The 27,072-nt window shown below is 51.4% G+C and overlaps 1 protein-coding gene across 1 annotated transcript in view; it reads right to left on the bottom strand.

Annotated features, from left to right (window-relative positions):
- Positions 1–2,161: 2,161 nt before the first annotated feature.
- Positions 2,162–27,072, bottom strand: part of HRH2 (histamine receptor H2) — an 88,840-nt gene continuing 63,929 nt past the window's right edge. The window contains exon 3 of the mRNA XM_073889768.1: positions 2,162–2,281. Coding sequence (XP_073745869.1) covers positions 2,245–2,281 — 37 coding nt within the window. The 3' untranslated portion in view covers positions 2,162–2,244. The remainder of the gene's footprint in view (positions 2,282–27,072) is intronic.

Below are 27,072 nucleotides of genomic sequence, written 5' to 3' on the forward strand. Positions count from 1 at the left end.
ATGAGTGTGTCCTCCCCCTCACTGTACTCCTGAATATGTACCATTGTCAAATTTAAAAATTTTCACCAACTTGGTGAAAAAATAACATTTCATTGCTTAATGCTGCAATTTCTTTGATTACTAGTGGGGGCAAATATTCTTTCCATGGACTTACTGACTGATTACATGGATTTTACATTCTAATGAGGAAGAGAGGCACAAAGCAAGCAAACAAATTAGCCAGGTAATTTTAAAGAATGGTAAGTAGTCTGAAGAAAATAAAACAAAGCAGTGGGTAAGAGTATAGGGGGAATCAAGGGATTTGGGGCTCATCAAAGAACAAAATATGACTACGAGCGGTAGTAACACATAAGTTTTATTGGGTGGTGCCAGGGTTGTGTAAGGGGGGAGGTCCCTCACAGCGTGAGTCTGTCCAGAAGCTTATGGAGAGGGGGCCGCATCCAGAAGTGGGGGATGTGGGGGCCAGAGATGATGCTTCCATGTCTAAGTGGTGTCACACGGCAGCACAGAAGGGAGACTTTGGGTGAGAACTCTGAAGAGCAGTAGTAGCTTGGGGTCTTGTAACCACAGGCTTCTATCACCCATGGCCTGCGAATGTTGCATGTGGTTTTGTGGGGTATGCAAAACAGGCAAGCCCTAAGTGACTAAAAATCTGCCTGTTTGGACTACTGTAAAATTTGAGTTTGACTCTGGCAGGCTTTTGGGCTAATGAGTCTCAGCCTGCCATGAAGAAATGACCTAGGAGCCCATATACAAGGGCATTGTTGGGTCACTGATATAACAAAGAATTATGGGGGATGGGGAGAGGACTACTTTAGATGGAGCAGTCAGGGAGAGTTTCTCTGAAGAGGTGACATGTGAGCTGACACTAGAGGAATGACAAGGGGGCAGCTGTGGGAAGGTACAAAGGCTTTGGAAGTGGAAAAAGCTTAGCATGTGTGTTCATGAGACTGAAGGAAGCCAGAGGGGCTGGAGCCGAGTGAGCAGAGCTGGGACTGGATTGGTGAGGTGCGGTGGGGGCCGGGGCCAGATGACGCCGCTATGCCAGAATAAGGAGTGGATTTCTATTCTAAGCCCAGTACAAAGCCATTGGAGGATTTTGATTAATATTTTAGATATTCTGGTTTATATTTGGAAAAACTCAGGCTGTCATGCGGAGAGAGGATGAGTGGGGGGCAAGGAAAGTAGGGAGACCAGTGAGGAAGCTCTGGGTAAGAGAAAATGGTGCTCTGAATTGGGAGGTCGTGTGGAAGTGGAGGGAAGTGGGCAGAGGGCGGGGGCAGGATGGAGCCAGCAGCCTCCGTGATGGATGGGCTGGGAGATGTGAGGAATGGAGACAATGAAGGATAGTCCAGGGGGGTGGGGTTCCATTTCTTGAGTTGGAGTAGACCAGGAGCTTGGAGGAAATCCAGAATTGCCCGTGGGAGTCTCATCCTCTCTGCACGGTGGGGGCCGGCGGGCCAGGTGATCCTGTACTGGGCTGTTTGCTCTAGAGATGACCTACTCCTGTGTGTAGATTTAATGCAGGCCTCCTCCCTACGTGCAGAAGACTCCAGGGGACTCCGTGTAACCGACCAAGAAAATAAGAAACCAGACTTGAAACTGTCATTTAATCAAGGAGCAAAAATAAATTCTTAATTAGCTTCTGCTGACTGCATATCAATTGCAGTTCTATTTAAATAGCTTTTCCCTAAACTCAGGGTGGTGGTGGGTGGGTAAGATGGAGAGAGAGTAGGAAGCGGAAGGGCCATGCGCTGTGCGGGATGTTCCCTCGTCCCTGCTCTCCCAGCTAGTCCGTCACGTGGGTTCTGTCATCCTCACCTGACAAACGGAGAAGCTGAGTCTGAGGAGATGAAATGACGTGTCCAGGGCCTCACAGCTTGTAAGGAGCAAAACCAGGACCGGGATGTGGCTCTTTGGACTCCAGAGCCTCCAACGTTATTTTGCCATCCCTGTCATGTGGCCACCAATGTATAGTTCTTCATTTTCTTTAAATTGGCTTAAATCAAAATCCAAACCTGACAGACCAGAAGGGCAGGGTCAGCCATGAGGGAAGTAGCCTCCCCTCTAGGTTAAGGCAAAGGCCGTACATTCTCAGGCCTTGCCAAAGCCTCTGAGAGGTTCCCTCCATCACTGGACATGGGCAGTGCCTACTGGTCCCCACAGAGATGTTCCCAGTCCCAGCTCCAGCAGAACTGGTGATTCCCACACTGTTCTTAGCTCTCCCAGCTCTTCATTGGAGACTTAAGCTTCTTTGCCTTCCTGCCCGGCCTCAGCCTTCCTGCAAGTCAGGGAGCATGAAGTTGCCACTTCATTTGAGAGGCAGGAAGAGAAAAAACACAACAAGTGCAAAGCTCAAATGATTATCTCCATCAGTTACCCTGGGACACTTCTCCCCGCGGGGCTGAGACCGTCCCAGGCTCTGGGTGTAGCGCCTTGAAACCTGTCAGAACAGCCCACACTGATGGCAAGGCGGGGTCTTGTTTTCCTGTTTTAACATTTTATGATGGAAAGTTCAAACTTATACAGAAGTAGAGAAATAGTATAATAAACCTTCCTGTGTCCGTCATCCCCGTTCCGACAGCTCCCAGCCCATTCTGTTTAATCTGTATCTCCACCTACTCTCTCCCTTCCATATTATCTTGAAGCAAATCCCAGGCATCGTAGCACTTCATCCATAAATATTTCAGTTTGTGTCTTTAAGAAGTAAGGAGAGACAGATTTTTGAATGGAGAAAACCTTCCCAACTGGAAACATTTGCTTATTTGAAAAGGGGGAACTGTGACCTTATGGCACAGGATGAGACACTCCAAGCTCTTCCCGGCCCTTCCACGGGGCATGTCAAGCAAGGCCTGTCCTTCACTGCTTCCCTTTCCTCATGGCTAATGCAAACCTGATCCCCACTTCAGAGATGAGAAAACTGAGGCTCAGAGAGGAGCAGGATTTGTCCAAGGTTGTGAGGTTTTATAGTACACGGGCTAGCTGGAGACAAGTGGGTCACTTAGGCAGGCTAGTCCTCTGGGTCCTTTTGAGTCAATGTTTTCTAAATAGTTGGTCAGCATTTATGTAGAGGTGAGGCTGGGTACTGCAGGGGAAGAATGGAGAGAAGAGACTCTTGTGGCACCCTCAGCCTGGTCCCTGTTCTTGAAATTCCGTTCTGGTCCCAATTCGCACAACCCACCCAGCAGAACCAAACCCTGCAGTTAACCCGCCCACTCTCCTTTGAGGGCAGTTCAGCAACCATCTGTTGTTATTCAGTTTGCCCTTGTGTATGAGGGGGTGTCTCACTTTTAACCCAGGCAGCTTCCTCAGTGATTCCCCCGAACCCCATAGGGTTCTTTCACTGAGATGAGTTGGGGTGAACCAACCAGGGTTATTTCAAGTGGCACTGACAGAAAATTCAATGACAGAAATTTCAATGACAAAAAGGGAAATTTATTGGTTGATGTGAGTCCAATAGATTCTCCTTCAGGATTGGCTAGATCCAGGGGAAATATGTTGTTCTCCCCTTCCTGGCCTTGCTTTCCCTGATGACAGCTCCCTTCTCAGGCAGGTTCTGCCCTCATGGTGCCAGATGGTGGCCAAGTTCTGGCCTGTATGCTCTCCTTTTATGAGCCCAGCAGGAGAGACTTTCTTTCCTTTTTTTTTTTTTTAATTTATTTCTTTGAGAATCGAGAGAGAGAGAACAAGAGAGCTGCAGAGGAAAAGGGAGAGGCAGGCTCCCTGCTGAGCAGGGAGCCCCACGTGGGCCTCGATCCCAGGACCCCGGGATCCCGACTTGAGACGCTTAACTGACTGAGCCACCCAGGTGCCCCCCCCCCCGCCAGGATTCTCTTTCCTGACTCATTGACTCCTGTTGGGTCATGTGCCCATGCCTGAGCCAATCATCATGGCTGGGAGTTGAGATACACTGGTTGGATTAGATCCAGGTCATCTGGGGGGGACCAGTGGACGAGTGGTCTTTGGGTGACTCCAATACCCCCGTGGAGTGAGGTTAGAGGGGTTTTGGCTCCCCAGGGGAGACTCTGTAGGCTTACTGAAAAAGGGAATGGATGCTGAGCAGGCAAGTAATGGATTTCCACCCTCCGGTGATAGTTCCAGGGATATTTAAGCGTCCCCTAGTTGTGCCCTGGCCATGGCGAACGCCGGCTGCTTGTCCCTTCTTGTAGCTAGTGTCAGAGCTGTAATTTAGAACCCGCGGCTCCCGGCTCTCAGCCCAGTGCTCTTCACGTCCTTTCCCTCCCACTTTCTGCGCCTGTGGTCAGCGGGCAAACTGCCCTGTGCTGGCATCTCTGGGCAGGGCCACCGGGGGCACACTCGCCTCCCATCCTGGCCAAAAGCAGCTCCCTGCCTCCTAGCCTGAGGACCAGGCGCGGTTTCCTACAGGACCTGCCATCCTGTTTGCCTCTGACCTTGAGCAGTCTCTTCATGTTTCTGAGCCTCAGTCTCGCAGTTTGGAACATCTGTAAAATGGAGCTAATGGTGATGCTGACCTTCCAGGCTGCGGGAGGCTGAAATGAGCTTGTGACTTGTAAATGATGCTAAAAATGGAAATAATAATACTATTACTATTGCCACCTGCTTCTTCCTCTCAGGAGGTATTCTTTTCTCAATCCCCCTTCTCCGTTCCTCGCAGGGGAGCAGCGACTTGCTCAGGCTTTGTTCGAGATGAGTGTTGATGGCTTGGAAGCTTTCAGAGCCGCCCACTCTTCCTCCTCCCATCCTGCTGAGCTGACAATTTCGCATGACATCAATTCCTCTGACAGCCGTGTAAACAGATGGTGGTCCCTGCTGCCCGGGGTGCTGGGGAGCGATACCATGGTAACCTGCTAAACTGTGACAGGTGCCAGGACGGTGGGAAATCCAGGACCTTCAGACAGGCACACACATGGCACGGGCAGCAGGGCCTGAGTTGTGGGTTTATCTCAGACATAGTGGGCCAAGCTTGGCGGGCGTGGTAGCAAGGCCGTAGGCTCGTGTATGGATGCTACTCCTCCTTAGCTGTGTGACCACGGCTGAATTTCTTCCTTTCTCCTGGCCCATGGTGGGTCATTAGCCCCACCCCAGAGTAGCAAGGGTATGGGCCTGAGAGTGCCCAGCTCCGGGATGGGACATGGCTGACGCCCAATAAATGTTTGTTGAGTGAATAAACGAATGAATGAAGGAGACCTATACTGTAGGATCAGCTCCCTGGAAGCTGGCTGGAGACAGACCCCTTGCAGGTCCTTGTTGGAAGAGGGAAAAGGTGTGAATGGGATCTGAGAACTCAAGAGGCTGGGATAGCACCTGCCAAGTGCCACTCCCGCTCTTTCTATCAATAGTGGGGACCTAATAATTTGCGAGTGGTGGGATCTCCATTCTCAATTCCCCCCCAGAGCTGGGAGAGTAAATGAACACTCCCAGCCTGGGAAACTGGTGGGTAGGCCTGCAGCATCTGGGCTTATGGAATCATAACTTCAACTAACTCTGTCTGCTTGCCTCAGTTTCCCCAACTGTCCTCTCATCCCTGCTGGACTTGGAGCTCTGCTTTAAGCCATGGTCTATCCTAAGCTCAGAGAGGGGCAGTGACTTGACTAAGGCCATACAGCCATCCATACAAACCACCCGGGTTTGGGACAGCCTCCCTTGTCTGCCATCAAGCCCCTTTGCTGGAAGGGTCCTCCCCAGCTTCCCTTTATGCATGCTACTCTTTCACAGGGCAGCCCTAGACAACACCTCCTCCCTCTTCTTTCTCACTGTCCTCTTCTCCCACATGCCTTGTGGCTCGGTCTGCCCCCCTGACAGTAAGCACCTCAAAGAAACAGGAAAGCTTGCCCCGCCACTGACTGGCTTCGCCACCCTGGGCAAGTGACTTCACCTTTGCAGGTCGGTTTCTTCATACAGTGAAGGGGAAAGTTGCTCTGGATGGATTAAATTTGGTAATATCTGCAAAAAAGTGCATAAAGGAGTGCCTGGCACAGAGCAAACTTCCAGTAAATAGTGATTTTTGGTATTATGCAGAGGAGCTCCTCATCCCTTCTGGGAAGATTGCTTTCCACAAATCGGATTGACTTCAGGCAAGATTTGGAGTGGCAAAAGCACAAGTGTGGGAGCAGCTGGATATGGGTCAAGCTGTGTGACCCCAGATAAGCCGCTGACCTTCTCTGAGCATCTGGAAAATGGGGCTAATGATCCCTACCTGCAGAACTGTTGGGGTTGGATGGGCACCTGGAGTGGGGCCTTGGTGCATGCTAACATGATGTCGGTTGTAGTAAGTGCTCCTGGAATAAGGATTATTTCCATGACATTGAGCACCAGAACCACCGAAGGCAGGGATTCCTCACACTGAATTCCTGGAAGGTGGTTGTTTGGCTTCAGCTTGCATACCTCTAGTGACAGGAAACTCATTCCTGTTGAGTTGGAAGCTCTGCTAGCAGCCGATCTTCTGTGGAGTTCACACTTGCCTCTCTCGGTGTGGGCTTCCTCCCTGGGGTCTCCAGTTCTGCCTCAGGGACACCAGGAGCAGCCTCCCCTCCACGTCTTGCTTAGCGGCCTTCTCCTCTGAGCCAAGGAGAACCAGAATGGAGGAGATGGCCCAAGCAGCATCCCCCCCCTGCCCCCCGCAAAGAGCTTTCTGACCGTTTTGGCCAGGCCGGAAGGTTTGAGAGCTGGCAGGCAAGCATGAGAGGTTGTCCTTGGGTAGGCTAAGTGGGCCATCTGTCCTGGCTGAGTCCCAGGGTGGACCTCGGTGGAGGACTGGAGCGTGGCTGGACCCAGCGTGGAGACCAGGGTGTGAGCTGCCACCGTCTCACAGGCCAGCTCCCCTGGTTGTGGCTGGGTGGGGGGGGGCACGACCCCAATGTCTGCATCACGGGGTTCTTTTAAGGATTAAATAGTCGGAGATATTTTAATATCTAACATGGTTCTTGGAATCTGCTAATAATCTTTTTTTTTTTTCCTTTGAAGCTGTAATCAGTGAATGGGTTAACCTGCTCCAGAGAGAAGCTTCAAATGAACCAAGCTTTTAAACATTCATTACTCTTTCGGCTTCAAGGTTTTTTTTTTTTTTTTTTTTTTTATGCTTCTTTCAAAATTCATCAGCTTAGGGAAAGTTGGCTGTCTTAATAACAGCACTAAGAAAATGTTGATAGGGTTCTTCCAATAACAGATACTTCTCTGGCAGGGAGGCAGCATCAAAATGGTTTCTGGAGACTTCCAATCTTCCCTTTTGGTCTTCCAGCAAGGTTCGACTCCTCCAGACCCTCTTCCATGGCTGTGTTAGCCACCCTGATGTCTTATGGCTCCCACCTTCCCTATAGGAGACAGGGCAGCTGAAAGGACTGCACACAAAGACCCTTAAGAAGGAAGGAAGCAAGCAGTAAAAGCCCCTACACATGTTCTAGGTTTGATACAATTTAGAGTCTCAGACTGTTTCCTTTCCCCACTTTTGTCCTCATTTCTATCAGGCATCACTGTACTTGCAGACGTCACAGGAACAGCGGCAGGGGACACACAGACAGATAGAGGACAGGACTTCCAATCCTTCCCCTTCATTCTGGTCCTGAATAAGTTAGGGCACCCTGAACTTGGAAGGGAACCAAGAGACCGTTTGACTGAGATGGCTGCCCACGAGAGGGATGCTGTGTTTTGAAGGTGTGCGTCCACCCTAAAGCCACAGGTGGAAATCCTAATCCCCGAGGTGATTGTATTGGAAGGTGGGGCCCTTGGAAAGCAGTTTGGTCAGTGAGAGCTCAGCTCATGATTGGGGGATTAGTGCTCTTACAAAAGAGACCCCAGAGAGCTCCCTCATCCTCTTCTTCCATGTGAGAACAGAGCAAGAACACTGTGACCCAGAAGAGGGCCCTCACTTGACCATGCTGGCACCCTGAACTTGGACTTTCAGGCTCCAGAACTGTAAGAAATAAATTTTTGTTGCTTATAAGCCACCCAGTCTGTGGTATGTGGTTACAGCGGCCGAGATGGACTAAGGCAAAGGATCGCTGCCAGAGGCAGCCTCCTAGAGAGGGTGTGGTCAGCCAGGGCCTCCTGACCACTTCCTCACTGCCTTGCAGAAGGGATCAGGAGCAATCACGGGCAAAAGTGAAGAAATGAGAGTTCTAGTCTTGCCTGCACTGCTGAGCGGCTACATGACTTCTCTCTGGACCTCCATTTCTGCACATGTCAAATCACAGGGTTGGACTAATTGATCAGAATAATCTAGAAGTCATTGTTATTTGGGTGCTTCGCACAGACTAGATTCTGAGTTAAGTGTTTCATGTAAATGACCTGTTTTCATTCTCCCACCAACTCTAAGTTTCTTTTGAGAATCCAAGTGTCAATAAAGATCATATTAAATCTTAGGTCTTTTGTGTATCTGAAAGTTATCCTAGGCACACCTTTATATATTTGCAGACATCAGCCTTTTGATAAAGAACAAGGAATTTTCAATGAGATACACTATCAGTTAGGATTAGATGTTGCTGTGTGTGATGGAAATCCCAAAGTAACAGAGGCTTAAACACAGAGTTTACATTATTGCATAAAAGTCGTGCAGGGCTGGTATGGATGCTCCAGGAATTCATTAAGGACCCAGGTTCCTTCCATCTTTATGCTCTGCTGCACAAAGCTTCTGTCCTCAAGGCCACCAAATGGCCCAAGAAGAATCCTGGAGCTCCAGTTCTCTTATATTAGCATTGGCTTCATCACAGGCAGCTGGCTACATTGGTTCCAGGAATCACATCCAGAGTCAACAACTCCACTGGAGGCCCAAGAAGAAGAGAGGAAGGGCTGAAAGGAGTGTACTTTGGCTGAGTCAACACTCTTTAGGCAGTCTTCCTGGAATGCTTACAATTTGCTTCCATTTGCACATCATTGGCCAGAACTCAGTCATGTGGTTACACCTACCTGCAAGGGGAGGATGGGAAATGTTGTCTTTTAACTGGGCACATTGCTACCCTGAATAAAGTGTGGGTTTTGTTTGCAAGGAAGAATGGGGGAAAGAACCTTGGCTGGTAAATGAGAGCCTCTGTTGCAGATGCTTATGTGCAAAGGATTGTATGCATAATCACAAACCGAGTAGACTGTTTTGCAGATGTATTAATGTAGCTACTTAACATAAAATACCAATGTCTGTATCAGTTAGGATTCTTTTGATTGCATGTGATAGAAACCCCATCTCTAACAGGCTTAAACAATAAGGACACTTATAATCCCACATATTTCACTTACAGAGGTAGGGTTAGCATCAGGGTTGGTTGATTCAGCAGCTCGACAACAAACTCTTTCTGTCCGTCTATCATTTCTCTTATATTAGTGTTGGCTTCATCAGAGGCAACTGGCTACAGTGGCTCCAGGAACCACATCGGGACTCAATAATATCCAGGCAAATACAAAGGCACATTATTTCTAGTGACTCTCTCTTAGAAGTCACAAAATGTCTCTCATGCCTCAGTGGCCAGCACTGGTTTATCATCTTCTCCTGAACAACTCGTTGGCAAGGGAGAAGGGCAATTAAGCCACCTCTGGAGCTGGGATCAGCTTGCATGAAGCTCATGACTACCTAGGGGCATAGTAGATACCTGAATAAAATTGGGGCTCTGTTACTAGGGGCCACAGAGGAAGCATGCTGGTAGGCAAGTGTCATCTCCATCTCCAGGCTCATAGAGGTGAGAGAATTTGTTCCAAGTTCAACAGCCAGTGAGCAACAGAGAGAGAGAGAGCCTGAGCCAGGGGGGGTCGTCCCCGGTTTAAGACGCTTAGCCTCCTGCTCTGCAACCAGAGAAGGGAGGGGTTCTAGAAGTCAGCTGTGTCACTGCTTCCAGAACTTCAGCCATTTGTCCACCACTTTTGTGGTTTCCCCCTCAGATTGACTCATACCTGCATGATGGTTTACTCAAAACTTTTTTATTTAGCGAAGATCGCCTTTATAATTTTCGTTACGATAAACTCAGGATTTTGGCATCAACGATTACATTAAAAAAGGACAAAACCACTGACATACATGAGAAACTAGTCTTGCTTGACAGAAGTAGAAGATAAATCCTCAAAAGAAATACAATGCAAACCACCCTCTTCTCCTTTCCAGAGGGATGCTGTTACCTCTGGAATTCCAGAATTCCAGAATTCTGGAATTCCAAGTGTACTCTATCTCCCTTACGAAGAATGACCAGGAGCGTGGAACGCATTAGAGACTTACCAGCACCAAGCTCCCTCCTTGATGAAGTAATGACTTACAGAGAAGGGGCAAAGCAGCCAGCCTTGTTTATGATGCAGTTTGGTGCCATGGAAGGCTCCTCCATGTCCACCTGAAATCATCCCATGTATCCACCTTGGAGGAAACATTACCTTAGATCGAAGCCCAAATGCTTTGTGACTTCTGCACTGCACATAACAACACAGTTTGGGGGGGCGTGCAGACAGCAGTAAGCATGCCTCCCAGAGATCATTGGTTTCGTTGGCACTCAGCTGAGCCGGGTGAGGACTGACTAGGCGACCCTTCTGTCTAGTCGGGGGCAGGGTTGGCAAACTCTTTCTGTAACAAGTCAGGAAGTGAATGTTGTAGGCTTTGCGGGCCACACAGTGTCGGGCGCAGTGACTCAAAGCTACTGTTGTGGTGTGACAGCAGCTCAGACAAGATGTAAGTGGCTCAGTCGGGCTGTGTTTCATAAAACTTTAGGAATGCTGAAATTTTAATTTCATGTAATTTTCACACCTCACGAAATAATGTTCTCCTTTTGATTGTTTTCAACCATTTAATTTTTTTTCAAAATTTATTTATTTACCTGAGAGAGAGAGAGAGAGAGAGAGGGAGGGAGAGTGAGAGAGCAGGGGGGAGGGGTGGGGGAGAGGGGGAGAAGAGAATCTGAAGCTGACTCTGTGCTGAGCGTGGAGCCTGATGCGGGGCTCGATCTCACGACCCCAAGATCACCATCAGAGCCTAAACCAAGAGTCAGATGCTTAACCAACGGTGCCACTCAGACGCCCCCTTTTTGACCACTTAAGAATGTAAACATATTCTTAGTTCCAGGGCCATTCCAAAAACAAGTGATAGGCCAGATTTGACCTGAGAACCACAGCTTGCTCACCCTGGCCTGAACCAAAAGCTGTCCCTGCCTCTGTCAGAGCTGGCGGCTTCCTAGGTGTGGGATCTGCTAGAATGCACATGGTCCTGCACAAAGATGGGCCCCCACTTGGTTGAATGCTCTGCTACAACCATCTTGAAAGCATTAATAATTTTTGAATAAGGGACCCTGCATTTTCATTTCGCAGTGGGACCTGCAAATTACGTAGCCAGTCCTGGTGTCTTCTCATGAGCTGTGCAGAGACATGGAGAATTATCCCCCAACAGTGGTCTTACTGGAGCATGTCCTCTTTATGGTGATGGCAGAGGTACAAGAAGCTAAGTGGAAACACCTAGGTCTCTTAAGGCCTACACCTGAAACAGGCTGACTGCCACTTCTCGCCTTCTGTTGGCCAAAGCAGGTCATATGGCTGAGCCCAAAGTCAGGAAAATGGGAAACATACTCTGTTCTTTTAATGAGAGGGACTCTAATGTCACATGACAAAGGGCTTGGATATGGGGAGAGGTGATGAATTGGGGCCAATAATGCCATCTACGACCAACTCTATTACACTCCGTTAATCATTCTGGCTGTTTGCACACCTCTAGTGTCAAAGAACTCATTATCCGGTCCTCTTGTCTATAAGCTTTATTAGTCCCTTGTTCCATCCGCCCAGGCAGAGGCAAGGACAAAAGACTTTTGTGTGTCCTGAGGTTGATTTCCGGGAGGAGCAATACACAGATAGTCTTCCTTCCCCCTCTATGGGATCAGAGAGACTGACAGCGTGGAGACTAGAACTCGTTGGCATTTTGAATGTACAAGCCAGCATGCCAGTCTCCTCCTAAACACTCAGGCAGCTCCCTTTCCTAGAAGAGTCCTCTTGGGGATCTCAGTAGCTTGCCTAACACCTTCGTGCTGAAAACCTGGAGAAGAAAAATGGCTGGCTCATATTCTACTTGGTGAATTCTTTCTAGGTTTTAAACACATTTGAATAAACAGAGTGAGGCCACAAACACAGATCTGACTCTCATTCCCCTGCTTGAAGTCCCTTCCTGGCTCCCACAGCCCAGCTTGGCTTCACCGCACAGTCTTTGTGGTGTGGCCACAGCTGCCTACACAACTGCATTTCCTGCACATTCTGCTCACGATAAGCATCTAGACTCACTGGACATCTTCCACCTCTAGGCCTCCACACCCACTGTCACAATCTTGGAGGTCACCGGCAAGATAAGCCATCTCGACTACTTTTAAACAAGAAAAAGGAAATTGTTGGCACATGTAATTGAAAATCCAGCGGTGGAGGGGGCTTCAGGCATGCAGAGGTGCTTAAATCATGCTGTTTAGAATATGCTTTTCTCTTATTTACTCCATTCTCGGGCAGGCACTCCCCTCACCGTGATCAGTAGGAGTAGCTTCAGGAGAAAAGAAGAGTGTCTTTTCTAGATAGTCCAGCAAAGGTCCCAGGGCTGACTCTCATTGGCTGATTGGAGTCACGTGTCCATCATTAAACCAAGGGCTGTGGGAGATTGAGTGTACTGATTGGCCAGGCCTGGATCCTCAGCCTATTCCCGCATCTAAGAGAGTGGCATTAGCTCCACTTAAACCACAGGGACCCAGAGTGGGGATTTCCCATGGGAAAATCAGGGGGCGGTTACCAAATGAAGTGCTGAACAGAGGCGGGGAAGCCAAGACAACAGACGTCCCCACCCTCTGGTTCCTCCGTCTGAAATGCTTTTCTCTTCTCTGCGTGGCAAACTCCCACTCATCCTCCTAGCTCCACCTCTGGTGGGGTCCCTCTTGTAGACCCCTGAGCCCACCCTAGAATAAGCCACTCCTTTCTCTGTGGGTCCCTCCCATCACTCAATGCTATGCTGCCACGGGCCTCTTGGGGTCATCTGCTTCTGGAAAATGTTGGTGAACTTGGCCAAACTCCCCAGTTTCAGAGCCTGTGCCAGTTCACACCTTCCCTGATTTCCACGCGTCCTTGGCTTTCCTCCGCATGACACTTGGCTTCCACATCTGTGCGTGTCACCTCAGCTTGGCCACTGGTGTGCACACCTCGACACCCTTGCCATCTCAACAACAACAAAATCTCATCACACGTGTGATTTTGTGAGTGTTTTACCCTGACTGAAGACCTGAGGGTGACAAAGGAATCCCATGCCTCTCACAGAGCCTTCTGCTGTTAGGTTGGCTCCCCACTTAGCCCCACCCCCTTCTAAGAACACCCTTCTCCCCAGGGTGGCCCCCCACTGGGCCTGGCATTTACTCCTCCTGTCTCCCCACCCCCCTCCCCAAGGCGCAGACCTGCCAGTCTAGTCTGCACTTACCTACCCTCCTTCCACGCTTCTCTGCTCCCCACTCCTAATTCTGGTGAATACTCTACATCGGGGCAATTCCAGTGGTCTGTCCAGTCTCTCCCTTCTCAGCAAGATCTGAGCTCCTTGAGGGGCCAGGTCCAGGTCATCTCTATGTCTCCAGTGCCCAAGACAGGGCATGGCACCGAGTAGGGGCTCAGTGGAGGCTAAATTCAAAAACTGGTTTCAACAAAAGGCTGCATTTAAAAAAATCAGCAAGAATTTCTTTGGCCGCTGCAGGAAGCACAGAGAGTGTGGGTGAGTGATGATTTCAGCAGAAATGCCACAGGACGCTCGGGTTCTCAATTATTTATGGACCTAAGGAGACACGTTCCCAGAGCGCAGCGATATATTCTGAAGATGTCAGGGCAGAATGTGAGTGACTTTGTTCCTTAGAATCCCTGCAGCCCTACTCTGCACCTCCCGGGGGGGGGGGGGGTTAGCTTCTTTTTTGCAGCATTAAAGAACTGTTTTGGAACTCAGTTCCGCTCCTGCTCAGTTACTGTTTCTCAATGCGCTGGCAAAGATCGAGAGATGAGAGCAGGATAGCCTCTGGGAACAGAGGGGTCTAGGTTCGAGTCTTGTTCTGCCCTGGGTCACGCTATGCTTCCCCCTCTCTGGGAGGCCTTTTTCTCCTCTGTGCTATGGAGACCAGCACTACTTCCCTGCCAGGCACCTGGGGGCCTTCAGTGAAGCAGTAACCTATAGGCGTACAGCCTGACACTGGGTGCACATAGCAGGTGCTCATCTGATGGTAGTCCCGTGCTCTGTCCTGGCTAAACTAGGTCCAGCTTCACCCTGTGTGGCTCTGAGTTCCTGGAGTCCCCCATCAGGGGCAGAGTTTGTGGATGGAGCTTTAACAAAGATTTACAAATCATATGCTTTTCATTTGAACCAGAGAGTAGAGATGGTATAATTAGCTGCAAGGGATTTCTTATTTGTAGAAGGAAGAGTTGAAGGGTTTCTAGGCCAGACTATTAGTGCTTTTCTCAAGAGCAGAGGGTATGTGAGTTCCAAGCACACGAGGTGTGCTGATCCTGGAGACAGAGGGTGTGCTGGTCTTAGGGCCTGGGGGTGTGCTTGTCCTATGGGGCAGGTGCAGACCCTACAGTCAGACGGTCCTGAATTTTCACCTTGTGTTTGGTGACCCAGAAGTGAGTGGGGATGGAGGCAGCCTCTGGGGCCTCATCCCCATTGGTGCTGGCCCTGATTTTCACAATGGGTTTCCACTTCTGGATACCTTCTATAATGTTTATATGGTGACCAACAGAGACTGTGATCATGGAGATTTCCTAGGGTCTGGTATTCCACAGGTGCTTAATAAATGATTGCTGAATGAACTGTTTGATGAGTGAATAGCCTCAGACTTGGGGTGAGATGGAGCTTGATACAAATTTTATGTGTCCCTGGCTAAGTGTCTATTTCCTCTGAACATCAATGTCTTCATGTGTGAAAGTGGGTATAAAACCACCGACTAGCCTGGGTTTTTGAGGATGGAATGGATCACAGCTGGAGAAGCACCCAGCACATAGTTAGCACTCAGTCCATGATAGATTCTCCCTCTGAGAGGGCTAAGAAGTCGCCTTCTTTAGAATTTCAGAAGTTTCCACTTTCCCCCCTTATTCTTCTCTAAATAAATAATTCTCTCCTTAAGTATTGCCTTCTAGATAAAGAAAACTCTCTAATTTGTTTTCCTGTTTGTTTAATTACTACCATTAAAACGTTAATGCTTTCTTGTATTTTTTCATGGCAAATGTGATATTTTAACTCCACTTGGGGTTATTTTATTTGTCAAGCTTCTGCTGTTGCAAGAAACCTGATTTGAAGGGGGACTTAAGAAAAGGGAGACACTTACTGGTTTCTGTAATTAAATATCGTAGGGGGTTGCTTTAGCCAGAACGAGGCTGCAGGCAGACAATCAGACGGTGGGTCAGGATGCAGTGTCTGGTTCTTGGCTCTGCTCTCCTGCGTCACCCTCGCTCTGGGGCAGCCTTTGCCCCTGTCCTCTCCTCTCAACAGTGACATTGAAAGAGCGTTCTCTTCCCATTGGACACACCAAGCATCTTGGGACTTGGGTCCAAATGCTGCAGCTGGGGGCCTGGGCCAGCCCTGTTGGGCTCCATGCCTGGAGCTGGGGGTGGGGGCTTGGTTCCCTCCAAACCTCTTGGGCTGCAAGCGGCAGGCAGTGGGTCCCACGGGGAAGCCAGGGTGGTTTCTGCTCTCTGAGGCAGGGGACATCCGTAAGGATTATTATCATTTCCATTTTACAGGTGAAGAAACAACGTATGTTTGCCACTGTTTCATTAGCAGCTAACTCAACCCCCTCTAATAAACTTATTTCCTCCGAAAAATAGGACCTGGCTGTCACATAGTCAACTTAAAAGACCCTTGTGGAACCAGGGTGCTTGTGTCGACTTCTAGAGATGTCCGGGGCCACATGTGGGGCCTGGTTGCAGAGGAGCTCGTGCCGAGTGCCAAAGAAGGTTGAGGGTGGCCTTTGTCATGGCCCCCCCTTGACGATCTTGTGTAGGTCCCCATCCTGGATCTTCATTCCTTCATCTGTGAAATGGAAACAAACAACGCTGTCCTCTCAGAGATGTTCAGAGGATGCGCTGGGGTGATGAGCATGTAGTAAGCGCTCAGTGAATGCAGAGTTGGCTGTGAACCCGTGCCACCTTAGGCCAGTCCCTCCGCCATTGGAGCCTGAGCATCTCTGTCTGCAGAATGGGATGATGACAATCTCACATCCAGGGTTGGGCAGGCAGGAGGCACTTAATGAGAGTCTGGAGCCTGAGAGGAGAGAGGACTTTGTGGACTATAAATTCCTACCAGGCGCCAGGCATCTTTATCCACATGACCTTGCTGTGACTAAGTCCCCTGCTATTCATAAAGAAAGAGAGGCTCAGGGAGGCAAACTTCCTCCTCACACAGCTGAGGGGCAGAGCCAGACTTTTTTTTTTTTTTTTTTTAAGATTTTACATATTTATTTGTCAGAGGGAGAGAGAGAGAGAGAGCACAAGCAGGGGGAGCGGCAGGCAGAGGGAGAAGCAGACTCCCCACTGATCAAGGAGCCCGATGCGGGGCTCGATCCCAGGACCCTGGGATCATGACCTAAGCCGAAGGCAGATGCTTAACTGACTGAGCCACCCAGGCACCCCCAGAGCCAGACTTTGAACCGTGTCTTACCACTGTTCCAGCTGCTTCCTGAAGAACTGGGCGGCTGCTTCCACATATAGCCCTCATCCCTCAGGGCCTGGCTAAGAAGGCCTTTCATGTGTCTCCCCAGGGCTCCCCAGTCTGGGATAGGACCCTCCGTGGTTTCTTGCAGCTCTCTAGGTCCCCATCACAGCTCTGCCTCCCTGGAAGTGCTTCTGTCTGTGTGTCTGTCTTCCTCCACTGGACCGGGGACCAGGCCTGAGGTGCATCAGAGCCCCTGACCCCTGGTGTGCCGCTGGGAGTGATGGGGGCGCCCCTAAGTTTGGACACAATGGTGTGGTATAGAGCTTCCGGCTTCCCCTGCAGTCCTCCCAGCCGGACCCTGAGCAGGGCCGAGAACCTCCCTGAGCCTCAGGTTTCTCCTCTGTGAAATGGGAACATCATTTAGCTGTGTGGTTGTCAGGAGGGAAGGAGTACGATAACAGTAGCTAATGCTCTTTGAGGACTTCATCATCTCATTCATTTCTGCCGACCATCTTTTAAGGCAGAGACTAGATTCGAGCACATTTTACGGACAAGAAATAGACTGAGAGATGAGAACTGATTTGCCCGGAGTTGCGCGGCGGAAGCCACTGCACGCACGGTGGGGCTCATCAGTGGCGTCTGGAGGAATAACACACAGTCACGGGCACCCCCGATCACACTGCCCCCTGCCGGCCTTGCCCGCACGGGCCTCCTGGGCCTGGTTAAATGCCGAGCTCGGCCGCGCTGTGTGTATCCGCACAGCTTGCTGGGCCGCACCCCGCTGGGGAGGAGAGCCCGGTCTGCACACCAGGCCTGGGGCAGCTTCGGGAAGGTGGCGGGTTGGGGCCGAACAGAGGCCCCGCCTAGCCTCGCGGAGAAGCAACTGGCGCCTTGAAGTCTCGGGTTCTGGTCTGGGAAGATGGCGGCGCGCCTCCACCAGCCCACACGTTCAGCGCGTCTTCCTCTTGGCGGCAACAGCTTCCTCCTGCGGGAAGAGCTGTAGCGGCCGCGCGCCTTCTCCACGGGGGCAGCCCCGGCAGCGCTGCGACATTGACAGTGAGCGCTCGCGTCCAGGAAGGGCCGAGGGGGCGTGGCGTGAGGCGACACAGGACCGCCTGTCAGAGACCCCTCAGGAAACAGCTAGAGACACTTGGGGTATAAGGGAGGGGTCTGTGGAAATGTGGGTGGGCCGTCAGTGGTGGGGGACCCGAGAGCCGCTCCTACTGCACAGCCAGTGAGTGTTGGGGCTGGGGCCAGCCCTGGAAAGTGGGGGGTCAAGGCCAGGCGGAGAGGTGCTCTGTCAGCTTTCCCAGAGGCCTGGAGGGAAGTAGGTTTAGAAGGCAGGCTTGGATCCACTGTCCAGCAAGAGAATCATTGGCCAGAGAAGTGCTGAGCTTCCTGTCTCTGGAGGTATTCAGGCAGATACTGGAGCAGAGATATGGAAGGATTAGGGCAACGGGATCTCCAAGGACCCTTCCTGATTCTCTGTATCTGGGGGAAACAACTGATGATCTGACTGCTCCTCTGTTGCGGATGACCTTGGCCTTGCAGAGAAGACCTCAGGCTGAGGCTCTGTGCTGGCTTTTGGGGCCCTGTCAAGGACAGGGAGCAGCAACCCTTGGCGAGGGACCAATAATGCTTTTCTTTCCCTGCTCTCAAGGATGGCAGCTGTTGACTGTCCTGCAGCTTAGCGTCTGGTTCTTCCAAATTGGTGGAAGGTCATGTTCCAGCAGATGTAAGTGACCAGAGGGCAGACAGCTCATCTCGAAGGCTGAAAGGACAGGGAAGGTCAAGGGGGCTACGGGATGGCACCTGGGTGAGATGGCCATCTGGAGAGGCTGGGATCCTATGGGGAGCATTCTAGGTATGGGCAGGTGAGCTGCGAGTGTGGAGAATCAGGGATGGCTTCCTTGCAAAGGTGGTGTGAAACAGTCTTGAAAGATGTAGAAGACTGGGGGAAAAGGGAGAGACATTGCAGGCAGTCCCTAAACCTGAGACTAGAGCCAGAAGCTGGGTTCGTCAATACCTATTTGGTTGTAATTGCTAGAAATGGAATTAAACCCAAATGGATTTTTTTTTTTTTTGGTTCATGTAATTGAGAAGTCCAGATGCAGCTTCAGGCATAGCTAGATCCAGATTCTCAAACAATGTCCTCATCTCTTTCCATTACTCAAATCTGCTTTTCCCATGTATTGTCTCAGAGGGGCTTTCCCAAAGATGCTCACTGGCAGCACTTCTCTGCTAGCTCTGCATAAGTTCCAAGAACAGTCTCATTGCTCTGACTTAGCCATGCACAGCCCTGAACAGGCTTGGAAGGCTGTGGCTCGCTTTGACTGGTCGTGGTCCAACTCCTGGGTTAAGAAGGTACAGAAGTATTTCCATAAGGAGAATTGGGGTCCCAGAAGAGGGACAGTGGATGGAGGTGAGGCGAAACCTGTCTGTGGCTGGGGCCTGATCCTGCCGATGGGCTTCCTGCCGCCTTTCCTTCTGACTTCTGAGCACTCCTGGCTTCCTTATCACGATGCTTGGACCCTCTGCCCAGATGCCCCTTTTCTTGTCTGAGCACCCTCTTGGTGACGGCCAGATGTCCACATCCTAACCCCCAGAGCCTGTGGATATGTGAGCTTCTGTGGCAAAGATGCGATGAAGTTAAGAGCCCTGAGACGAGGAGACAGTCCTGGATTATCCGGGAGGGCTCCGGGTAATCACAAGCACCCTTGTGCATGAGGGGGAAGCTGGAGAGGCAGGAGGAGTCGATGTGAGGGCAGAGGGAGATTGGAGGGATGCCACTGCTGGCTGGGGGCCATGAGCCATGGGATACAGGCGGCCTGGAGAAGCTGGAAAAGCAAGGAACAGATTCTCCTCTGGAGCTTTCTTGAGACTTCTGGGCTCCAGAACGGTCAGTAATACATTTGTGTTGTTATAAGCCATGAAGTTTGTGGCAATTTGTTACAGCGGCCAGAGGAAACTGACACACCCCTGTGTACTTGTTATTTCACCTTCTGGATGCCTTGCTCTGCACTGGCCTCCCTCCATCACCCAGAGGAAGAGTCATCTCCCGCGCATCCCTGCTGAAGCAGGGTTGGGAGTCAGGTCCGCTCCGCTCAACCAACCCCACCCTGCTGGGCAGCTTGCATGGGCTCACAGATCCGCCGCTGCCTGGGACTTACTCTGAGTCTTCCTCCTCCATGGGGTCAATGCACCCAGCAGACAAGCCTCAGTTTACACATCACTCCCACCCCGAGAAGTCTTCCATGTACTTCAACACCTCATTACCCCCCCTTCCTTGCACACTCTCCATCGACTTGAATCACACTGGGGTGTAATTGTATGTTTCTCTGGTCCTCCATTAGGCTGTGAGCTCACTGAGGGCACGGGCGGTGTCTGATTCCTCAACCACTATTCACCTCACAGGGCCTGCACATAGTAGGAGCTAAGTACATATTTGTTGAATGAACAATGAATGACAATAGGTATGCTCTAGGCATGCGGGGTGGGTCAGGGAGAACCCCCCAAAGATGGAATTGGACTTGACTCCTGGCTGTTCCCCCCCAAATCCGTTTTCTCTTCTTCCTGGTTCTTACCTCCCTTGTAGTTGGATGTGGCCATGGGCTGAGTACTGAGTTCTGGCCCATGAGATGCAGCCAGAAGCAATGGGCTCCCTTTTGGGGCTGAGGCTTTTAAGGAGCAGGTGTGTCCCTCCACATTGTCTCCCCTTGCTAAGGCTGGCAGGAGATGGGGACAAAGCGACAAGTGGTGGAGGCCTTGCTCCAATCCTGATGAAGAGGAAGAGGTCCCACTGATTAGGAATACAGGCTTAGGACCGTCATGGGAAGAAGAACCAATTCAGACCCGTTGAGCCCTTATTCATGGTGGAGCTACATTTCCGCAGCTTGTATTACTCAAATTAATACAGAAATTGGTACCTTGAGCGGTTGGTGTTGCCATCACAACATATGTGGCATGGCTTGGGGCGGGGCCATGGGTGGAGAGGACATCGCAGACTCAGGCAGCAAAGCTGGGCACTCTTGTTATGCAGGTGACAACATCTAATGAGCTGTTGCCTACAAGGGGTCACGGAAGCAGTTGTTTCAGGGGAAGAGGGAAAGAGCCTGAAAGCTAGTGTGCTTTGGTTCCTTTTTGCTGCCCACAGTAAGATAGTACGAGAAAGACACGCGCCCAGGTGAGAACTGTCCAGGCTATGGGCTGCAATGAAAGGCAACAGAGCTCAGAAATGCAGGGCCTCTCTGGATCGGCTGGGTTTTCCTGACTCAGACTATTGCTTGAGCAAGAAATACACTTCTACTGGGTTTGAGTGTTCCTCAACCTCTGGGGTGATTTTTGTAGTAGCTAGCATGACCCTCACTACACACATATCTTTGGTAACTACCACCTTTGGGTGTAAACATACACTTTGGCTGAGTCTCCGGTGGCAGGAATGGGCCACACTGAGCCCCCCTCACCCAGGCTGGCTCCCGCGGGAATCCGTGGCATGGGTGTGCAGCAGAAGGCCGCACTCAGGTGGCTACAAGATTCCCCAATGAGCCAGTCTGCAAAATGCGGACAGAGACAGAAAGGGCTCTGCTACCCCCAAATAAAAGGCCCTGGGCTTTTGCCACTGAAACCTAGAATTAGTTCCTGGGTCACCAAAGGCAAGGGCAAAGTTAACAACTTGGAAATAATTTCTTGTATTTGCTTAGTTCTATAATTTACAAAGTTCTCCCACATCTGTGATCTCATGGAACGTGCCAAACCTATGAGGAAGGTGTTACTCACATTTTTCAGAGGAAGGACACTGAGCTTCAGGATTAATGACTTGCCCTGGGTCACGCAGCTAATGAGCGAGGGAGCTATAATTCAAGGCCAGCTTCCCGTCTCTAGAGATTTGCTGTTGAATGACTGAGATGTGGAGGGGCCCCTTTATCACTGGGGCCTGGCGAACGTGTGTGTGTGTGTGTGTGTGTGTGGTCGAAGACAGGGGAATCTTTGCATTTCTGTAGGCCTCAGTGACCCCAAGTGTACTGGGATTCTGCTGGACAGAGGGACCATGGAGGGCAGGTATGCTTGCCCAGAAAAATCTTTCCTGATGATACACCACCTGAGCCCCGCGAGAGAAGCCAGACGAGCTGTGATGAGCACCCAGGACGTAGGTCCGTGCTGAAGGCCTCTGTCTGTTACTCGCTCGCTCTGCCCCGCCCTCCGTGGGCCTCGCCTCCCTGGCCGGCCCTCCTACACCCTGAAGAAGGAATCTCACCTGCCTCCCCCACATCGCCCCCTTTCCATGCCCTGGGCTGCAAGGCTGGGCTCTGGGAACTGAGGGGGAGTTCCGGGGGCTGGAGTGCCAACCTGGACTCGCTCTATTGGATTGGGTCGTGGACTTTTGCTGGTCTTTGGCTCCCCAGCCTCCCCACCCCCTTCACTGGGGAACCGTGGGCGGGGTTGTCCTGGGGCTGTCTATGGAGGTGGCTGTGTTCTCCAGACCAGGCCAGGGGCGTGGCCTTACGCCAGGGGTTTTGAATCATAGGGAGAGACCATCAGAGGTCGTTCATCAAGTGGAGGCAGCCTGGCGGAGAGAAGAGTGTATCCCCCCCCCCCCCGCCCCATCCTGAGCTGCTCTGGCATTTGCTGAGCTCAATCCTCTGGCTTTCCCTTCATTTTGGGAGCTACCTGACATCCTTCCAGTAGATTAAGTTCCCTCACATCAGGGTTTAGGGCTTGCAGCCAAGGACTCTTGATGATGCAGACAGAAACCCAAGTAGATAGTAGGAAAGGAAATATTTTCTAAAGCCTTCTTTAGAGCAATGCAGTGCACATTTATCGAGCACCAACGGTGTGCTAGCCCCTGTGCTGGGCACCTGGGCTCCAGAGAGGTCCGGATCTCTTTCACAGCCTGGAGGAGCTCATGGTTTGTAGCAGGGGACAGCGAAGAGACAGAAACCAGTGTCAGCATGCTGCTGTGCCATGTCTCCCATGTAATAAACTCCCAACTGCTAATTCAATTGGCACCCAGAAGGGTTTGCTCCTGCTTCCTCTCATTTCCCTTAAAAAAATCAATAAACTGCTCATAATGTCTTTTTTTTTTGTTTTATTTATTTATTCGACAGGTAGAGAGAGAGAGAACACAAGTAGGCAGAGTGGCAGGCAGAAGGAGAGGGAGAAGCAGGCTTCCTCTCGAGCACGGAGCCTGATGCAGGGGCTCGATCCCAGAACGCTGTGATCATGACCCGAGCCGAAGGCAGACGCCCAACCAACTGAGCCACCCAGGCGTCCCTCATAATGTCTTTAATAAAGACAAAATCAGAGCTTTTTATAACCTTATTATAGCGTTGGCATTTTCAGCATTTTTCCCCAAAACTGAAATCAAGTTAATGTGGCATCATTTGGGAATCAGACTGAGACAATTGTTTATGATAAATTAACCAATAACCAACCTGAGTTTGGCAGTTTACCATTTTCAGAGGCTCCCATGGGCATCACAACAACCCCGCAGGTTAGAAGACTAGCTCAGAGATGGGAAGGAACCTGCCAAAATTCACACAGTGAGATGGAAATGGTAGAGCTGGGGTTTGATCCTGGATCTGCCTGGCTCCTCAGCCCCGGTTTTCTTCTGTGAGCAGTGCGGATGAATAGCTGGAACGCTGGGAGCTGCAGGATGGTGGGGCTGGGTGGAGAGGCTTTCTGCAGGGAGAAGGCTTGGCCAAGGGCTGCTGCTGGCAGGTGCCGCGGTGTGAGCATCCATGTTGCCGCACTGCCCCCTGGTGGACTCCCCGAGCCTGGCCTCCGGGCTGTTGGAGGGTTGAGCTGGGAGTTTCAGGCTGATGGTAGCTATGGGTGGGTTTGGGGAAACCTTCCTGGTGGAATGGCCTCTGCTTTTGGACAGCTGAATGTTTAAGCCTTCCAGAAGAGATAACAGATGTTCATGTGTTGGCTTGTTTGTGCGAAAAGTGTTTATTCATGAATGCATTCAACCTGTCTCCGGAGACACCTGCCTACCCCTGCCCAAAAGTTAATGACTTGGCACCACCCTTGTGCTCAGGGAGGCCCCAGCCTCATGGGAGGCTCAGGCCCACAGGCGGATGCCCATGATGCGGTGCGATGTGGACGCCGTGAAGCCATGCCCAGGGCATCCTGGGAACCCTGGCCTGGGCAGGAGTGGGGAGCGGTGGGAGGGGCGAGGGAAAGGTTGGTCAAAGAAGGTACCAGGTCGGGTGAGTGTAGAGGGGAGCCGAGGTAAGATGGGGACAGACGGAGCAGCATGTCCTCCGCGAAGGGAATGGCTCCGATTTCACGCTGTAGTCATCATTTTGTGTTCTTTTCCTTCAGGAGACCCAGCCCAGACTGTGTGAGCTTCAGGGGCTCCACCTTACCTGGCTCTGCCCCCAGGCCAAGGAGGAGCCGAAGCAGCTGTGCCCTAGACCAGGCCAGGCTGGTGGTGTGGCCAGAGCCCTGGAGGAGGGCCTTGGGGCCGGGGGGGGGGGGGACTGCAGAGGATAAAATGGTAAGAGGCAGAGAGTAGCCTGTTGGCTCAACTAAGAAACTCAGCTCTGTCCTGAGGGCAATGGGGTCCCATTAAAAGGTTCTGAGTAGGAGAGTGGCCGGGCTACCCCTGAGTTAGAAAATTTTTGACAGAGCAGAGAGCTCTCCCAGAGCAACCCCCTGACCCAGGCAGAGGGACCCCCACCGTGGTTCCCGTGCTTTGGCAGACCCTGCCCTGGCCCTCCAGCCATGCTGGTCCCCACAGGCGATGAGTCCCTGGGCCAGGAGGATGTGCGCACCTGGAGCCCACCCCCAGCTCCTCTTCCAGAACACACCTTGGCGAGCTGGGACCTGACTCCATGATCTGTGCAGGACTTGCCCAGCTCCAACTCCAGAGGGTGGGCCATGCTGATGGTGTGTGCATGGCTAGACCCCAAAACAGCCATTTTGGGCGTGTGGAGAGGGAGTTGGAGGGTGCCTGACGGAGGGTAGCAGGCAGCTGGAGCTGCTGCAGGGGAGGGGAGGGCATGCCCATGTGGTCTCTCTTCATTGCCCTTTGTTCCCTTCACAGAGACTTACGAGCACCTGCGTTGTGCCCTGTGCTGGGCTCTCTGGGCCAGGCCCGGTGGTTTCCTGGGCCATATGTACTCTGCAGGCCTGGATATACTGCTGGCACGAGGTGCCAGGAAGGAGTTCTGTAGGTGGGAATCCAGAGGCTGGTGGCTGCACACAGGCATGAGTGTGTTCTTCTTTGTGGGGCCAGGCTGAGGACAAATGCCAGGCCAAACAGGGAGACAGTCCCAGGGCTGATGTGTGCCTGATGTAGTGACACATGGGGGAGGGAAGGGCAAGAGAGAGGGCTAATGCCCAGATAGCAGTGCCAGGAGCCCTCAGTTCCTATTTCTTAGCTCTTGGTATGTAGCTCAGGAATAGGTCAAGTGGCTTAAGAGTTCAGGGATGGGGCAAAAAAAAAAGGGGGGGAAACACAAGGGGGAGGGCATGGGTGGGTTGGGGGTGTCTTATCGGGGGGTGGGGGGCAGCTGGGGGCCTATCTTTGGCAATCTGGTCTCTGGGACACGGGCCAGACCTCCTGTTCCTTCCAGAACAGAATTCCCACCATGTCTGCAGCCCCCAGGAGGCAGCAGCAGGCTCCCCAAAGGCGGGGAGGAGGCGCTAGTCTGGCCCAGCCTGGTAATTAGACCTTTCAATTGCAATTACTTTTGCAATTAGCTCAGCTGGTAATTGGAACGGGAGGTGGTAATTTCTGTCCTTCATGGAAGCTCCCTCTGAATTGAGTTTTGCTTGTCTGTCCAGGGTACAGGGTAGAGCTCTGGGGGGAGTGCTGGGCTCTTGGGAGGGAGCAGTGTGCACACAGCCTGCGGTTGGCTCAAAGTGAAGCATTTGGGTTCTCCCGACCCCTGGGGTGGGACATTCAGGGCACAGCAAGTGGGTTTGAATGTGGGCTGGCCTAGTGACTTGCTTCTAACTAGTAGAATATGACAAGGGTGATGGATGTCCCTTCTACATAGGTTACAAAAGATTATGACTTCTGGTTTGCTAGCAGACCCTCTTTACTGCCTCTGGCTGGCACGCTTCAAGGAAGTCAGCTGCCATGTCGGGGAGGCCCATGCAGGAAGGAACCGAATGCTGCCAACAACTGGCAAGTGAGCCTGGCAGCCAGTCCTTCCCCAGCTGAGCCTTTGGATGAGACCACAGACTCTGGGCTGACACACCTGATCACAACCTCTTGAGAGACTGAAACAGAAAACCCAGCTAAGCAGATCCCAGGTTCCTGACCCTAGAAACAGGGAGACAATAATTGTGTGTTGTTTTAAGCTGCTCATTTTTGGTCTAAGTTGTTATTCAGCAATAGGTAACTAGTACATGGACAAACTATTAAATTAAATATGTTCTATCCTTTGACCTTGACAAAGTATACTTTAAAAACTACCTGAGAGGTCAGGTTTAAATCTAGAATCTTTGGACTCCTTGGATTTCTGCACCAGAACTTGGTGGGGTGGGGGGAGCTGGACTGTGGCATGAGGACACCCCCCTGCTCTTCACACTCTGGCTCTATCCCATACACCCCAGGGCTCATACACGTGTGAGGGTTAAAACTCCATACACCAGCCCCCTTAACATTAGCTAGTTGCTAATAACAACTAGCCAGTTCTGGGCCCAGCCATGCTCACACCATTGTTACAGTCGGCCTCAAGAGGCTGGCTCTAGGGAAAAAGCCCATGCAGGCCCTAGAATTGGGCTTTAGCGCTATTTAGCCGAGGAAATCCAGGGTCTCAAGTGTGGTTTATAAGGGAGGTTTGAGCTCCTGGTGGGCATATCCTCTTGGCCCCACAGACTCCTGACTGTGGGGTACAGCTGGAGGTCCAGGGCAGGACTGTCTGAAGCTCAGGAACCACAGTGCGGGCCCTTCTGGCCGGAGTATGAGGGTCACCCTGGGAGGGCCCTTGTTCCAGCCTTCTCAGGCAGGAGTGACGCACCTGCAGGGATATGCCAGAACAAAAATGACCCTGGAGAGACAGGAAGGGGTGGGGGCATTAAATAATACCAGTTCAGTTCTCACCAGGGCCCACTCTATGCCAAGCACTTGCCAGGCTCTGGCAACCAAAGATTTGAAGGACACAGCCTCTGCCTTCGCAGTTAGTAGGGGAGGCCATACCTCAAACCAGACCAAGTCCTTCTCCCCAAGCATACCGGTTCTTGAAAACCTATACATGGGAGAGGTTTTTTTGTTTTACAGGCCTTCATTCAATTAGAATGGATTGAGTACCTATTACATGCCAGGAGCTGGGTATTAAGCAGGAGGGCTTTATTAGCATAGGGGTTATTAGGAAGCTCATAGATCCTTGGCAGAACTGGCTGCGCTCTGAAGCTGGCCCTGCCCACCAGCCTGATGCGCTGCTCCCTGAGCCCACCGCTTTCTGCAATGAGCTTATTTCTCAATTGAAGATGCCTGTTGCCTTTGATCGGTTAAAGTCACACGTCTGTACCCGAAGGGCAAG

The sequence above is a fragment of the Callorhinus ursinus genome, unplaced genomic scaffold (genome assembly GCF_003265705.2).
Source record: "Callorhinus ursinus isolate GAN/ISIS: 27379988/994484 unplaced genomic scaffold, GSC_fseal_2.0 scaffold3, whole genome shotgun sequence".
Classification (NCBI taxonomy): domain Eukaryota; kingdom Metazoa; phylum Chordata; class Mammalia; order Carnivora; family Otariidae; genus Callorhinus; species Callorhinus ursinus.